This window comes from Oryza brachyantha, chromosome 11 (genome assembly GCF_000231095.2).
Source record: "Oryza brachyantha chromosome 11, ObraRS2, whole genome shotgun sequence".
NCBI classification, from domain to species: Eukaryota; Viridiplantae; Streptophyta; class Magnoliopsida; order Poales; family Poaceae; genus Oryza; species Oryza brachyantha.
In genome coordinates this window covers 2,193,158-2,208,788 of record NC_023173.2, presented here as the reverse complement: position 1 = coordinate 2,208,788, position 15,631 = coordinate 2,193,158, and the positions used below count along the sequence as shown (strand labels likewise).

Genomic DNA, 15,631 nt, shown 5'->3' with positions numbered 1-15,631 from the left:
AAGTGCTACAGTAACCTACATACGCTAATAACAGATTAATTATGCTCAAAAGATTCGTCTCGTGGTTTACATGCCAGCCGTGAAATTCGTTTTTTCGTTCGTATCCGAGAATTCTTTTCGACATCTAGTCAAACATCTAATATAACATTCAAAGATTTTCATTTCACCACCTAAACACCCCCTAGGTTTATAATGCTGCGATGGCCTATCTTGTAGGCAGAGATTACCCGATGTCGACAAACCAACTCCTAAATTGAGCCGCCGCATCTCTCTCCACCTCAAATTTGATTTGAATGCCAAGGAGTATACCAATATTCCATGCTTTGCCTTTTCTTTTTATTTTGGCCTCTAATGAAAAATAATGGTGGCGGCGGTCAACGATATTTTATTTATATATGGTGTGTCTTCCCTGTTAAGCTTTCATTTATCACCATCCATTAGGGCATTGCTGGCTGGCTGTATGCAAGCTCCCAATAAACTCTCTAGTAACTTAGCAGCGGATGATTGTTTGGCTTTTTCGCGTAAAAAATATTATAAATAAAAAATAATTTATGAATAACTTTTATATAAGTATTTTTAGTGATTAAAAGTCAAGTCTAAAAAACAAACTATGATGAAAAACTATAAAATTAACTCTAAATTTAAGGCTAAAAATTAAATTTTATCTTATATAAGCATAAGTAAAAAGATAGGGTACACGTGTAAATGATTATTCCTCAAACCTCTGCCACAAAATTACTAGGATCTTAGCTTGCAACGTATGCTCGGCCCAACTGATTGTATTGATTATTCTCCTAAAAACCAATCAAGTGCAGATATTTTGGAAGCTGTATAAAGGTTCCCAGTTTCCCACATTCTCATATTGGGTCATAAAAATATCTCAGGTTGCAAGTTGATAGTTCGCTAGTCCGTATAGAGTCCATTGTCTAGTTCATTAATTGTCCATTTACTAACAAGTGTATTTTACCGTACGTTACAATGAAATTTTATTAAAGAAAGTTAGCATTAACATGTTATTTTTTTATTTTTTTCATATATTATCTCTTACTTGCTCGTATATCTGCTATTGACATATGGATCTCTTGTCTCGTTGTCTTATTTTCTTTCAGAAAAGTATTAGTTATCCGGAGTAGCTGTCACAAGGACATGCTTAAAAATAGAGCCTAGGACTCTTCTAATCTTATCTACATCAAGAATAAGAATTATTATATAAAAATATATATAAAGGTAGAGTAATGTATGGTCTCTTATTTAATATACCAAAATATTTTTTTATTATTTTTTAGCTACCACATGTAACATGATTTTTTTTAATAAATACTAAGAGTCGTCTTTGAACAGTTGTCATGTATAACGATAGCTTTTCTTTTTCTTCCTACTCCTCTATTTTCTTCATATTATTATATTGACTTGCCTAGCGATAGGAGCAGAGGGTCGGCTAATAAACACGTTATATGTGCGCTAAGAGTTCCACGCTTATTTTTATTTTTTAAAAAAAATAGAAGCTGATGGTGGAGTGGCTAACAGACTCACCATCCGTCACTATCAGTGCTTTTTTTTATATGGTAAGTATAGAATATTATATTTAATTATGGTATATATTTGTTATTGACACATAGTTTCATTGGTCCCGCAATCTTTTTCTTCTTCTCTAAAAGTAAAGAGCTAGTATAAAATGGCTGTGGTAGAAAGCGAAAAAAAAGGTTCACGCTTGCATTGGTAGCTTCATTGCCTCATTTGCTTGTCACCAAGCAAACACATGAAAGAAAAAAAAGCTTCTCGAAATCAATATTATATACTTAGAGCAAGTTCAATAGTATAGCTAACTACTGGCTCTAATTCATCTATAGTTAATCTAATAGTCAATTCATACAATAGTTACATACAAAACATATATATCTCACATATCATACACACACTGCGTCTTGGAGCCTGTGCTGCAGCTAGTTACAAATTAGTAGCTCACTACCATTTTTTTCTTCATTTATCTTTTTAAAATATATTTACAGCTAGCTTATAGCTTGCTATTGTACCTGCTCTTAGTATTATATTTACTCCTTTATTAATGAGGTGGTACTCCTATTAGCTTGTGAACAGTACTTAATCGAACTCGAAAGTTTTTTTTTAAAGTCAAACAACATATTTGTAAACAAAAAATAACTTGTAAATAAAACTTTTATATGTGTATTCTCGGTGATCTAAAAGCCAAGGCCGGAAAATAAAATTCGGTGAAAACATCTAAAATTAACTCTAAATTTAAAGTTAAAAGTTTAAATTTTAGTTTATAAGTATAAATAGAAACGAAAAGATAAAAGATACAGGATGAGATAATGTTTTATATCTGGTCATGATCGCCATCACAATCACTGTACGTTTTCTCAAGTTAAGACCGATCGATCATGTAATTAATAGTCACATCGATCCATTCATCACTTGTAATTAAACTGACGGTTGGTTTTTGCGGTTTGATCGGGGGAGGTGCAATTACGGGCATCGATCGCCATCAGGGAGTACTCCAGTGCAGAGGCTGATCGATCCTTGGGTGTGAAATTATGGCCTCATCGATGGGAGCCGCAACGTGTTCGTGTTCGTGTCCAACACTGCATGTGTTGCTGCGTTTTGGCGTAGCACGAGGCATTCTAGGCCGAGGCGCGCAGGTCCGGTAGATATGTGCGTTACACGGCGAAAAAGGAGATGGTGGCCTTTGGGCTTGTTTGAGGGAGTTTCTTTCAGCCACAGCTTTTCGTAAAAACTGTTTCTATCAGAAGCTGCTCTAAACAGTTCATAGCTTTTGAGAATCTGTAGTTACAGATTCTGAAAAATGAACTAAGAATCCAGAAGCTGGAGAAGCTGGGTTTAAGAGCTTTTCCAGACTCTCAGAAGCTGGCTACCAAGCAGCTGTTTCTCAGAATCTAAAGCTCCCCAAACAGACCCTTTGTGTGGCAACACGCGCCAACATGTTCCGGCCTTTGCCATCCCATTCCGGACACTGTGGCTTGGCCTCGGATGGAAGCATGGCTACCCAGCTTTCAGATCAACTGTTCTTTAGCTGGAGCCTAACTTAAATAACCACTCTATGTTTTTCTATATGACATCGTTAACTTTTATATTTACGTCTGACTATTTATTTTATTTAAAAATTATATAATTATTAATTGTTTTGTTATAATTTAATTTATTATTTTAGAAACTCTAAGTATGACTTATAATTTTGTATATTTAAATAAAATTTTTGAATAAGACAAACGGTCAAACGTAGATTCAAAAATCAATGACATCATATAAAAACATGGAGGGAGTAATTCAAAAGAAAAGAGAGATAAGTCAAGTTTAGGCCGCTTCATACCAATACTACAGGATTTATGTACAACTATATTTAGGAGATACAGTCATCCAACAAGCATTTAATATGCAAGGCTTAGGATATTGACACTAGCCATTAGACATTAACCATGGATTGCATTTAGGGATGGATATTGAACTAGCTTGGCTCGGCTCATTACACCAACCATGGATTGCATTTAGTGCATGATTGCATGCCATTTGAGTCCATGGGTGCGGGTGAGCTGGAAGGGTGAGTCGGCAGCGTAATGGGACCATACGCCTGGTAGCACAAGCTCCAAGACGATAGTGATGGCTGAAAGAGGCTTTCTAGCAGCAAGAAAGCTCATCATTATTCCATCGCAGCAAGGACTCATTAATGGTATTAGAGCTCATCATCCTCCTCACAAAATGCACCTTGCCATCTTGGACAATATGAAGAGCGATAACTGGTAACGGATGACAATTTATATATAGTAGAACAATAGGGATCGAGGGAACAAGTAGTCTCCAACACAAGCAGTGGTGCAGGCCAAGGTAAGGACTTTGGCAAGGCGTGGTGATGGCATGACTGTGAGCCATGCACCACCATGTGTGCCCTACTGACCTAAGAGATGAGAGGAGTGGATATGAGAGGCAGTGGGGATTGTAGGGGTTAGAGATAGGCATTGATATCTTGTTAGATTGTTGTGAGCCTGCTATACTTGTTTAGCTCACAAGCTAGCTCTAATGGGCTTCGCTTGGCTTATTAATAAATCAAAATGAACTAAACTAAGAGTTGCACACAAACCTAGCAAGCTAGTAAGCCATGAGTTTTTTCAGAGCTACCTAGAAATTATTTGGTTCACGGTGCCAGCGTGTTGTTGTGCCTAAGAATATAGTGCAAGTAGTACTCCCTTCATCACCATATATTCACCGTCAAGTGTGCATGAAGTAGTTCATCAAGGCTAAAGCCCATATAAACAACTTTGTCTAGCCTAACGAGGAAAAAAAAGGTCCAATTTAACTCCGACAACTACAAGTCAAATCTGATTTGTATCCATCAACCGCACAACCGGGAACAATAGCTCCTCCAACTATTAAAACCATGCAAAACGACTCTCTCGACAATATTAACAATGGTTTTCGCTTATGTGATAAACACGTGGCAGATTGACTTAATCTTTATCCTACGTGACGACCTATGTGAAATCATAGTCATTGAAAACAAACTAAATGGACCTACTTGTCATTGGTAGTTTAAAAAAACGAAAGATTGGACCTACTTGTCATCCTCTATCTCCTTCACATCTTCCTTCCTCTATCCCCCTTCGCTCTACCCTCCTCTCCCACTTCTCCCCTGGGCAGTTGGCCTCCACACTCCTTCTCAAGCCGCATGCATCAAAGCTCAAGAGACATGGACTGGTAGAGCTCAAGGAGTGCATGAGCTCGGGGACACATGGACCACTGAAACTTTGATCGTGACATCACCATCTGCCACCGCCACAATGCCTCCTCTACTTGTCTACCTCAACTACCATGCTAAGCATCTTGGATCTAGTTGTAGGCGTGGAGGTGTGTAGCGCGCTGGTGAGCCCTACCTTGGGAGTCAAGATATGCTCCACCTGCTTTGTATCACTTGCTCTACCCGAAGTTGCGTCGCCTAGATCCAACTCCAATAGACTTTGCCTACTCTATCTGAGCTTGCTTTACCTGTCCCATAACGCTCCTCTGCCCGAAACCACATGGCCTAGATCTAGCTTTGCTCGACACTTGCTCCGTGCTGAGCCCACTCCGCTTGGCATTGCATTGCATTCCCCTATAGACACGGCACCCAAGACTCTCACCTTCGCTTCCCTGTTTACGTCCCTATGGTCCAGCGAGGGAGAAAGAAGAGGGGGTGGAAGAGTAAAAGATGGAGGGGTTGTCTCAATGATAGGTGGATGTCATAATTTTTTTCCGTTTACTATAATTAGGGGGTGTTTAGATGGCAAAAATTTTTGGCAAAAATATCACATCGGACGTTTAACTGGATGTCGGAAGGGGTTTTCAGACACGAATGAAAAAACGAATTTCACAGCTCGCCTGGAAACCGCGAGACGAATCTTTTAAGCCTAATTATACCGTCATTAGCACATATTTGTTACTGTAGCACGTATGACTAATCATGGACTAATTAGTCTCAAAAAATTATCTCATGATTTCTCCTATAACTATGCAATTAGTTTCTGGTTCATCTATGTTTAGTGCTTCATTCAAATGTCCAAAGATTCGATGTGATGTTTTTGAAAAAAAAATATTTTAGGAACTAAACAAGGCCTTACATGTTAGCACCACATAGTTGCTATGTAAGATAAAGGGCAATGTGTTGCCAGTTTGCTATTCTGTTGAAGAAACAAAGATGGTGACTACTCATTCATGTGTTTGAATTGGTAAATATTGTGGTTGCGCTCGTATGCTCATACTAGAAAGTACCCTCCGTTTTCCTAAGAGTTCTATTAAAGTTTCGTGGTAACAGGATGTGTTATATCATATTCTAAGTTAATTTATTTTAGAACAAAACAGTCTGTGAAATTTAATTAGTCGAAAGTCGTACAAAATCAAGATACGGTAAAATGTCAGCCACTAGTATGTAAAACGGTTGTAGTAAAACATTTCCTGCACGTATATATACTTTTTACCGGCCTCGACATAAATAAAATGATTATATTATGGTCCAGCAGCTGGAGCACCTCCCTGGACCTGCCTATGATTTCATCCATTAATCCCCTCCTCCCCATAATTAAATCCCCACCTCCCATCCATTCCACCCGCCCCAACGACCACCTCCACTTGTGATACCGATATATTATCGAGTCTAAACGATACAAACCAAATTATATTATTTGATTTTTATCTACAATGATATAAACAATAAAATTAATTAACATAAAATTAAAAATCTACCTTAAAAATATAATATGATCGATTTCTATAAAAATATATTTTAAAAAATATATCAATTAGAAATTTGAGAAACGTGTGTATAAAAATTGAAGAATAATCTACTCTAAAGAACATGGTTGTGGTACCTGAAGTATATGATTTCTTTAGTTATAAGGTCAGTCTCAATATCCAATTTCACTGCACAGTTTTCAAAACAGTTAACTCGATGAAACGATGCATGAAACAACCACTCGCAGTGTAACGTTTCATTGTACCATTTCCAAAGCTAAGTAAAGCATTTAATTACTGCTGAAAGATTGACTGCATGCAAACAGTATTTGATTACATAAAACGTCTCAAGCCTCTCAATATGAGTTTCACTGCGTTACCGAGGACTTGGTAACAGTACCTAAACGTTTCATAGTCATGAAACGAAATGTCTCTCTTTTCTCATAATTTCATGCAAATATTCCTTTTGTGTTGATGTATCACCTAATTATATGCATAACATCTACACGAAACCATATTGAGACTGACCTAAGGAAACATGATCTAAAATAAATAGATTGAAAAATAATATGAAAAAGCATGCATAGATTGAAAAATAGTATGAAAAAGTATGTTCAAGTTTTAAAACGTAAATTTACATTACCAAAATCAATATTATATATGTAAATTTATACATTATATTACATATTTTATATAGAAAATACTTTTTTTCATAATTGGACGGTATCCCGATTAATACCAGTACCAAATAAAAAAAACTCCTGCAAGTGTCCCAAACTCCCGATACTATTAACTCGCCGCCTGCACCAATCCAACCGTCCATCCCATCCCTAAGCTTGACTAGCCAGCTATGGGAGGACATTCGGTTTTATCGATTTGCTTGATTCGGTTTCTTCTATTTAAGCTAAGATTGATTTATGTAAAATAGAAACCGAATTAGCTAACAAACAACAATTCTTTAAATAAAAACCAAAGAAAATTATTTGATTTCCTTGGGTTCATTTTTATACCACCAAGGAGCAAAGGGTTGATGGGTCCCGCCATCCCGTACCTACTAGGCATGTCACACATGCATGACACACAACCTGCGATGGTTGATGGTTCTCGCACCTACTTGAAAAAAGAAAATTTTGTGCATGCATACACTAATTATTTGGGACAACACGGATAACTAACTCCTACGTGAGGTTTTTAGTTTCTCGGTTGTTTTCGGTAAGCATCGAAATAAACCGTCCCTAAGCCAAAAGCCAACCGACAATAAAAAAAAAATCGGTACTTCAATTCTCTCTTTTTTCTAAAGCAGCTACTTCAATTCTCAGTGCGGTTCGGTTCGATGTTCGTTGCCGGTTTATTTTGCCCACCTCTACAGCAGCCTCGGAGCCTCCCGCTACACGAATCTCGAGGCACACCCTGTCCACGGCCAAGCCCCCAAGCCGCGTGCAATCCGAGCCGCCCGTGTAGTCAACGGTCAACTCGTCGCACGAACCTTGCAGCGCGCGTTCGAACGGAACGATTCTTCTCCCCCTCACGGCCTCACCCATCTCCCTCCTCCTCCTTCCTCAACCACGTCGTCGCCGACGACCACCACCACCACCACCACCCACCAATTCCGGCGCGCGTTCACGCATCCCCATTGCCACCGCCTCACGCTTCTACCTCTCCAGATTCTTCCAGAAGCCTCGCTCCGGAGCCTTCTGGTGGAAGAAGACCCCCCCCCCCCCCCCCGCACGCGACGCCTCTCCTCGCTTCCTCGAGATCGCGCGGAGAGGGAGGGGTGGAGGTTCGCTTGATCTGTGAGGAGGAGGAGGAGGAGGAGGAAGACTACATGGCGGTGGCGACGGCGGCTCTGCCGCGGACGGTGGAGGCGTTGGAGCGGCGGGCGACCATGCTGCGGGACTCGCTGCAGAGGAGCCAGGGGAACACGGAGGGGATGGTCACCATCCTCGGCTCCTTCGACCACCGCCTCTCCGGGCTCGAGGCTGCCATGCGCCCAACCCAGGTATCCACACCTAAGTGCCCCCCGCTCACACATTTCAACCATTTTCCGTTTTGATTCGGCGGAATTTGTACCAGCGCGGCGCGGGATTCATATGAACTCTGTATGATTCTGTGGTGGGCGCCGCAGGTGAGGACTCACGCGATCCGGATGGCGCACGAGAACATCGACAAGACGATCAAGGCTGCCGACGGCATCCTCTCCCAGTTCGACCTTGCCCGCAGGGTACTTTACTTCCACCGTGAAATTGCCGACATTTTTAGATGAATTTGACACTGAATTTTGAATGTTTGGGGTTGGATGGTGTTGTGGATAATGACATTGTGTGGATCTGGATGGACTAAGTATGAGGATATATGGTGGACAAATGGCACACTGTTGCAAATCCATTTTCAGTAGGTTTAGAAGTTCTGAACATTTCTGAATAAGTTATTAGATGATTTTACTAAGCCAAATTGATAGCTAATCGAAATTCGTCACTAGTATAGTAGTTCTGCGTGTGCATGCTGCAAATTGGCTTGATGTTGCAATGCTTCAAATACAGACTCTGCATTTCTGCAGTTTTGGAAGCTTTAATAGATTTGTGATTTTTTGCGCAAATGTTGCTTTCGAGCTGTAGGCTGAGGCAGCAGTACTGAAGGGTCCTCATGAGGATTTAGAGAGCTACCTTGAGGCAGTGGATCTGCTCAAAGGCATCGTTCGCTTCTTTTCCTCAAACAAGAACTTCAAGAGCAGTGAAGGAGTTCTGAATCATGTCAACAATCTGTTGGCTAAGTCTGCTCTCAAAATTGAAGAGGAATTTAGGCAGCTGATGACTACATATAGGTAAGATGCTCTTTCTCTCCCCATGGTCCACACCTGAAATATGTACTCTAATGCCTATTGCTTGTATGCCAAGGAAAGAATAGTTTTTTTTTCCTGAAAGGAGAGTGAAAGAGTAGTTACATTATACTGTTCTCTACCTGCAGCAAACCTATTGAACCCGATCGCCTCTTTGATTGTCTTCCCAAGTCTCTGCGGCCAACAAAAGATGATCCTGATGGTGATCGAGGGAATGCTGGCCACTCTGAGCATCCATCCAAAAGCTTGGAGACTGCTGTATACCGGACACCAACACTAATTCCTCCTAGGATACTGCCCCTCATGAATGACATAGCTCAGCAACTGGTTCAAGCGGGAAATCAGCAATCATGCCATAAAGTTTACAGGTGGGTTTGAATTATGATTTTTACATCTGTGCTGGATTAGTTTTACCTTCTTTCTCAGTTTCTTTCCAAAAACTATCCTGAGTTTTTAACACCATAGTTGTGCAAAAATATCAAGCTAGTTTTGTTCTTTCTTCAGAGAGTCCCGTGGTTCAGCACTAGAATTGAGCCTTCAGAAGCTGGGAGTAGAGAAGCTTAGTAAAGAGGATGTACAAAAGATGCAATGGGAAGCTTTGGAGGCCAAAATTGGAAACTGGATTCACTTTATGCGAATTGGGGTGACGACCCTTCCGAGAATAGGCCCGTATTGTGTAGTTTCAGTTCAGACCTGAGAACCAAGCTCACATATTTTGCTTATCATATAGGTCAAGCTGCTACTAGCAGGAGAAAGAAAAATCTGCGACCAGATTTTTGATGGTGTCAACTTCAATAAGGACCAATGTTTTGCTGAACTGACAGCAAATAGTGTTGTGACTCTTCTAAGCTTTGGAGATGCTGTTGCTAAAAGCAAACGGTCTCCTGAAAAGCTGTTTGTATTGCTAGATATGTATGAAGTAATGCGTGAACTTCAATCTGAGGTATCCTGGAAGTCATTTAATGAGACTTGTAACCAACTTGATTTACTAATTATTTGCTTCTAGAGTTAACTTGAGATATTTTCATGTTATGTTTTTCCATCACTATGCGACCACAAAAATTTTAATCCTACCCTTATTTGAACATGTTACCAGATGGAGGTGATTTTTGAAGGACAATCATGCTCTGAGATGCGGAAGGCTTCATTGAGCTTGACTAAGCGCTTGGCTCAGACTGCTCAAGAAACCTTTGCTGATTTTGAGGATGCTGTTGAAAAGGATGCTTCCAAGACTATTGTTAATGATGGAACTGTGCATCCTTTGACCAGCTATGTGATTAATTATGTTAAATTCTTGTTTGAGTAAGTATTCCATTTTATAACCTAGTATTCGAATTCATGGACTTTTAGATTTTTAGATCACTATAATATAAGTATGGTACATTACAGTTATCTATGTGAATGGGATTATATGTTTATATAATTCTACCCTTTGATAATTATCCTGAATTTCACATCCATTAAGGAGAATGTACAAAATGACTAATTAGAGGAAGTAGAAAGAGTTCGATTTCCTTTTAATGGTCATGCATAATTTAGATAATTTTGCTTTTCCCTTATGATCTGCACTTCCCATTGTACACACTACTTGTATCAATCTTTTTTGGACCCTTCCTTTCTATACAAACATTAGGAGGTATGTACCATTCTCTTTCTATTATGCCTTTGTCTTACATTTTAAGGTGTTTTAGGTTTAGGGGAATATCTGGACCTTTTCAAATATATACTAGTAATTCCTAAGGGTTCGAAAGAAAACCTCTTATCTAAGGCTCCAGATAGACCTGTTCTCTATCAGCTTATTCACTTGTTCATCAAGAAAGTTGTAACTTATTAATGGTCTTCCTGCTATCGTATTCAAATTGCAAACTAACACAATTTTCTTATATGAACAGTTATCAGTCAACACTGAAGCTACTATTTCAGGAATTTGAAACTGGTAGTGAGACAGAATCTCAACTTACTATTGTTACCATGAGGATAATGCAAGCCCTGCAGAATAACTTGGATGGAAAGTCAAAACAGTATAGGGATCCTGCCTTAACTAACTTATTTCTTATGAACAACATCCATTATATGGTTAGATCTGTTCGCAGGTATGTTTGCCTCCTCTCTTCAGATCTGCGTCCTAGAATATTCTGGTAATCTGCTCACTTAATGTTCCCCTGATTTGCTTAAGATCCGAAGCGAAGGATATACTTGGTGATGACTGGATTCAGAGGCACCGCAGGATTGTCCAGCAAAATGCCAATCAATATAAACGTGTTGCTTGGGCAAAGGTTAGTGAATCAACGAATTCTTCAGTTATTGGCAGACCACCTTTTCTTTTCATTTGGCTGCACGGTGTTTACATTTCTGAACCTGACTTCTTGGTGTGCTAGACTGCTAGTTGCGCAAATGCAATACAGTTAAGAATCACAGTGGAAAGATACTTGTGACATTGCGGTCCACTTACCTCTTTTTTGTGTTAGCTGGTTCAAATTTGAGTTGGTTATTCCCAAATTTAATTATTTACAAAGACGAGCTTAAAAGTGCAATTGTACTTACTGTGATCTTATCAGTAGATTGAAAACTACAGGATCTGTAAATTACATGTACACAACTAGTATTAAGAAATTCAACGTATACACATGCCCCATTAACTCAATTTTGTAAACTAATTTATGTAGCAATGCTGAGCTGCAGAGATAGTAGTAAGGCCTGGGTTTCTCTTTTCTTCATGAAATCAAGCACTGTGGATTCACTAGTTAACGGGCTACTCTATCTTTGGATGCATGATTGTACATATTGAATAACGTGATACTCATCTTTGGGTACATGATTGTACATATTGAATCTGTTTGTTATAATCTCTATCTTCTATGCTCCTGTCGTTTCAGATTCTCCAGACACTTTCCATACAAGGTGCAGGTAGCACTGGTTCATCAACAGCATCAGATCTTAGCAGTAGTGGTGTTTCAAGAGCTATGATCAAAGAACGGTTAGTACCTTGGCAGCTTGTTTTCACTGCTTGGGTATAAATGTGGATAGCAGAATCATTAGTCATAAAACATTGTGGTTTTTTTGTCGGCAGGTTTAAATCTTTTAACATGCAATTTGAAGAGCTCCATGCAAAGCAGTCTCAATGGATTGTACCTGATCAAGAATTGCGTGAATCTTTGAGGCTTGCGGTAGCCGAGGTTTTGCTACCAGCCTATCGGTCGTTTGTTAAACGTTTCGGGTAAGTCCGCAGTCACTTTTGTTCTTCTCCGTTTCACCATAAGTACGACAGCTGTGCTGAACTGCACCCAGTGCCCTCCATGCAATTGATTACTTCACGCGTCTGAAATTTTAACTTATGAATTAGATCTAGTATCATACACCCTATCTTTTCGTTTCTGCTTATACTTATAAACCAAAATTTAAATTCTCAACCTTAAATTTGAGGTTGATTTTATAGTGTTTTCAACGTAGTTTATTTTTCAGCCTTGGCTTTTAGACGCTAAGGATATGTATATAAAAGTTTTATTCACGAACTATTTTTCATTTGGAAATATGTCTTTTGCCTAAGCCAAACAATCACCCTTCTAAACTCCTATTTGTCAATCCCCTGCAAGAAAATATGTCTTATGTTAACAGAAGCTATAAGGCTATTACGCACTACCCCATCCTGTTAAATGTTTCACTGTCAAATGTCCATATTAGCATTTGCCATTACCTTTGTTCCTTTCTTCATATCCAAGACTCCCAACATTACAGTGTGCGTCTAGTTGTCAACCAGCAGCGCAGCTGCATAGTGCACGCACGATGTGATAGTGGCGTGAGCGTGACAGTGGCTATTTCTGCAACGCTTTTGTGCCCTCCTGTTTGTAAGATAATGACATTACTTTATACATTTGACGTGCAGTAACCTTGTCGAGAATGGCAAGAACCCGCATAAGTACGTGAGGTACAGCGCAGAAATGGTGGAGCAACTGTTGGGGGAGTTCTTCGAAGGACAGCAATGGGGGGATCAGAAGCGCTGAGCAGTGAATAACATAAGAAGCTGAACAGCGCGAGTTGTCGACTTATGCAAGTATTTCTTTTCCGTCCAAGCAGCTAATGATTCTTTGCATTACAACGTATTGCCACATCGATACGCTACCAATGCACATAACAGTAACTGCAACTCTTGCAAGAGAGCAAATTTCTTCCACTATTGAGTGGCAAACACAGCAGGTTAGCAGTGTTCTGTTCTGGTGTTTAGACTACTGCTAATCCATTTATGCATCCAACGATCATCTGTGTTTTGTTCTGTAGAATATTGCTTATAGCAGTGAGATGGTACTATTATTAGACGCTTGGAGTTTTGGACGGAAAGGCATAATAAATGAGACTGTTGTGTTTCTTTCTCAAAAGAAGGGGTGAAGAAGGTTCAGGCTCAAAGAAGCAACGACCACACTTTTTATCTATCACTTATTCCTTTTACACTATTTGCACTTTCTCCACCTCTTTTTCTCCAGTGACAGGACTAGTTTCAAAAACTTTTTCTAAAAACATTACATTGAATCTTTGACACTTAGATAGAGTACTAAAACATAGATAAAAATACAAACTAATTACACAGTTATAAGGAAAATCGTTTGATAAATCTTTTGAGTATAATTAGTACATGATTAGCCATAAGTTCTACAGTAACCAATATGTGCTAATGGCGGATTAATTAGGCTCAAAAGATTCATCTCGCGGTTTCCAGGCGAGCTGTGAAATTCGTTTTTTCATTCGTGTCCGAAAATCTCTTTCGACATCTGATCAAACGCTCGACGTGATCTTTGGGACAAAAATTTTTAGTAACTGAACAAGGTTTTACACAGGCGATTGCTGAGCTTTACCAGATTGCAAGGCTGCAACGTCACGTCTGAGACGCGTAGGACGGTGGTATGAAAGTAGGGTGGACAAACCAAAAATAACTTATAAATAAAACTTTTATACGTGTATTCTTAGCAATTAAAAGTTAATATAAAAAAAACTTCGGTGAAAACCCTAAAATTAACTCGAAATTTAAATAAAAGTTTTAAATTTTGGCATATAAGCTCAAGCAGAAAAAAAAACAGAGTACAAGCAGAAGAAAAAGATAGGGTTAAAAAAAGACAGGGTTAAAAAAACTCACAGCTAATGGCTTAGATCGGCTCGTATTAAGCACAGCTCGGCTCGAAGCCAGCTTGCAAGCTGTCCGTAACTATCATTAATACAAAAAATCATTGTGTTTATTAACTAGTGTTTAGTCCTATAATCACGTCCAAATATTATATTTAGTATATTTTTGTTTATATTTATTCTAATATTAATATGTAATAAATTTATAAATTATAGAAATAATTTAAATAAGATATAGCTCGTTAACGAGCTTAACAGACTTAATGAGTCAGCTAAGCTGAGCTAAATTTTTAACTCATTAACGAGTCAAAGCCAAGGTGAACTAACTTGTTTTTAAGATAACGAGTCCGGACGAGCCGAGCTAGCTCATTTTACTTACTCTCGCTCGTCTTACTAAATGGGAGGATGTCAAGCTGAGCGCGAATCGATTCACCGTGGTGAGCTGAGCATATCGTGACCAAAGCCTTTAATGAGGCCTTTCTAAAGAAATTATATCGAATCTTTAGACATCTAAATAAAACATTAAATATATATAAACATTAAAACTAATTATATAGTTATAAAGAAAATCGTGAGACGAATCTTTTTGCCTAATTAGAACGTGATTAGCCATAAGTGCTACAATAACAACATGTGCTAATGACGGATTAATTAGACTCAAAAAATTAGTTTCGCGGTTTTCAGACGGAATCTAAAATTTATTTTGTAATTACACTACATTTAATACTTTAAATGTGTGTCTAGAAATTTGATATGATGTTTTTAAAACAAAATTTACAAACTGAATAAGACCTGAGTTGTTCTTGCACGTATGATTTGTGCTTCTCCCACTCCTCATCACTTCACTTGCCTTCTCGGTCACTCTCAAATGCTAAGGCCGTCTTCGAGGCAGTAGGTTTTTTCACGTGCATGCTTTTCGAACGGCTAAACGGTATATTTTTTACAAAAAATTTCTATAGGAAAATTGTTTTAAAAAATCATATTAATCTATTTCATATTTTTTTAATAATTAATAATTAATTAATTATGTATTAATCTATTACTCCGTTTTTCGCGTTGACTAAGTTAACTTACCCACTTTCCTCTAGAACTTGGCCTAACTCATCACGTCATTCGGCTTAGATCATGCTGCAGCAGCATCATCCTCTTCTCATGGGAAAACCGTGTTCGTTGCACTCGTGTTCCGACTCACGTTTTCGGAGATATTTCTCGGAATAAATGCTTGATTATTTTGGCAGAAATTTGGCCCGGTGGTAGCTTGTTTCTTAAGAGATTTTTTTTCTTTCAAGCACAAGTTGGAGTCCTCCATGATAGTCTGATGAATATGTCCTCTTTTATGTTCTTCCTTTCTGGTATATATTCGGTGCATAAATATCAACGGGAGTGGCCCAATATCAATCAACATAAATATCATCAGGAGTGGCCCAATGTCAATCAACCGGTTGGATG

The 15,631-nt window shown here is 38.8% G+C and overlaps 1 protein-coding gene across 2 annotated transcripts; it reads left to right on the top strand.

The window, feature by feature from the left end:
• Positions 1-7,974: 7,974 nt before the first annotated feature.
• Positions 7,975-13,653, top strand: LOC102700563 (exocyst complex component EXO70A1-like). Of its 2 annotated transcripts, XR_001551365.1 has the most exons (13): positions 7,975-8,233; positions 8,360-8,455; positions 8,850-9,055; positions 9,199-9,438; positions 9,575-9,713; positions 9,801-10,013; positions 10,167-10,372; positions 10,963-11,163; positions 11,247-11,346; positions 11,947-12,047; positions 12,141-12,287; positions 12,954-13,264; positions 13,346-13,653. XR_001551365.1 is itself a non-coding variant. In XM_006662687.2 (12 exons), the coding sequence occupies exons 1-12, from the start codon at positions 8,060-8,062 to the stop codon at positions 13,069-13,071; spliced, it is 1,941 nt and encodes a 646-aa protein (XP_006662750.1). In that variant the 5' UTR covers positions 7,975-8,059; the 3' UTR covers positions 13,072-13,653. The 2 variants fall into 2 exon arrangements, 1 of the variants encoding a protein (XP_006662750.1); XM_006662687.2 differs by having other exon boundaries at positions 12,954-13,653.
• Positions 13,654-15,631: the final 1,978 nt, after the last annotated feature.

Coding starts and splice junctions, on each gene's coding strand:
- LOC102700563 (XM_006662687.2), top strand. CDS start 8,060: ATGGCGGTGGCGACGGCGGCTCTGCCGCGGACGGTGGAGGCGTTGGAG. Junction 8,234..8,359: donor CTGCCATGCGCCCAACCCAG/GTATCCACACCT, acceptor TGGGCGCCGCAG/GTGAGGACTCACGCGATCCG. Junction 9,439..9,574: donor TCATGCCATAAAGTTTACAG/GTGGGTTTGAAT, acceptor TTCTTTCTTCAG/AGAGTCCCGTGGTTCAGCAC.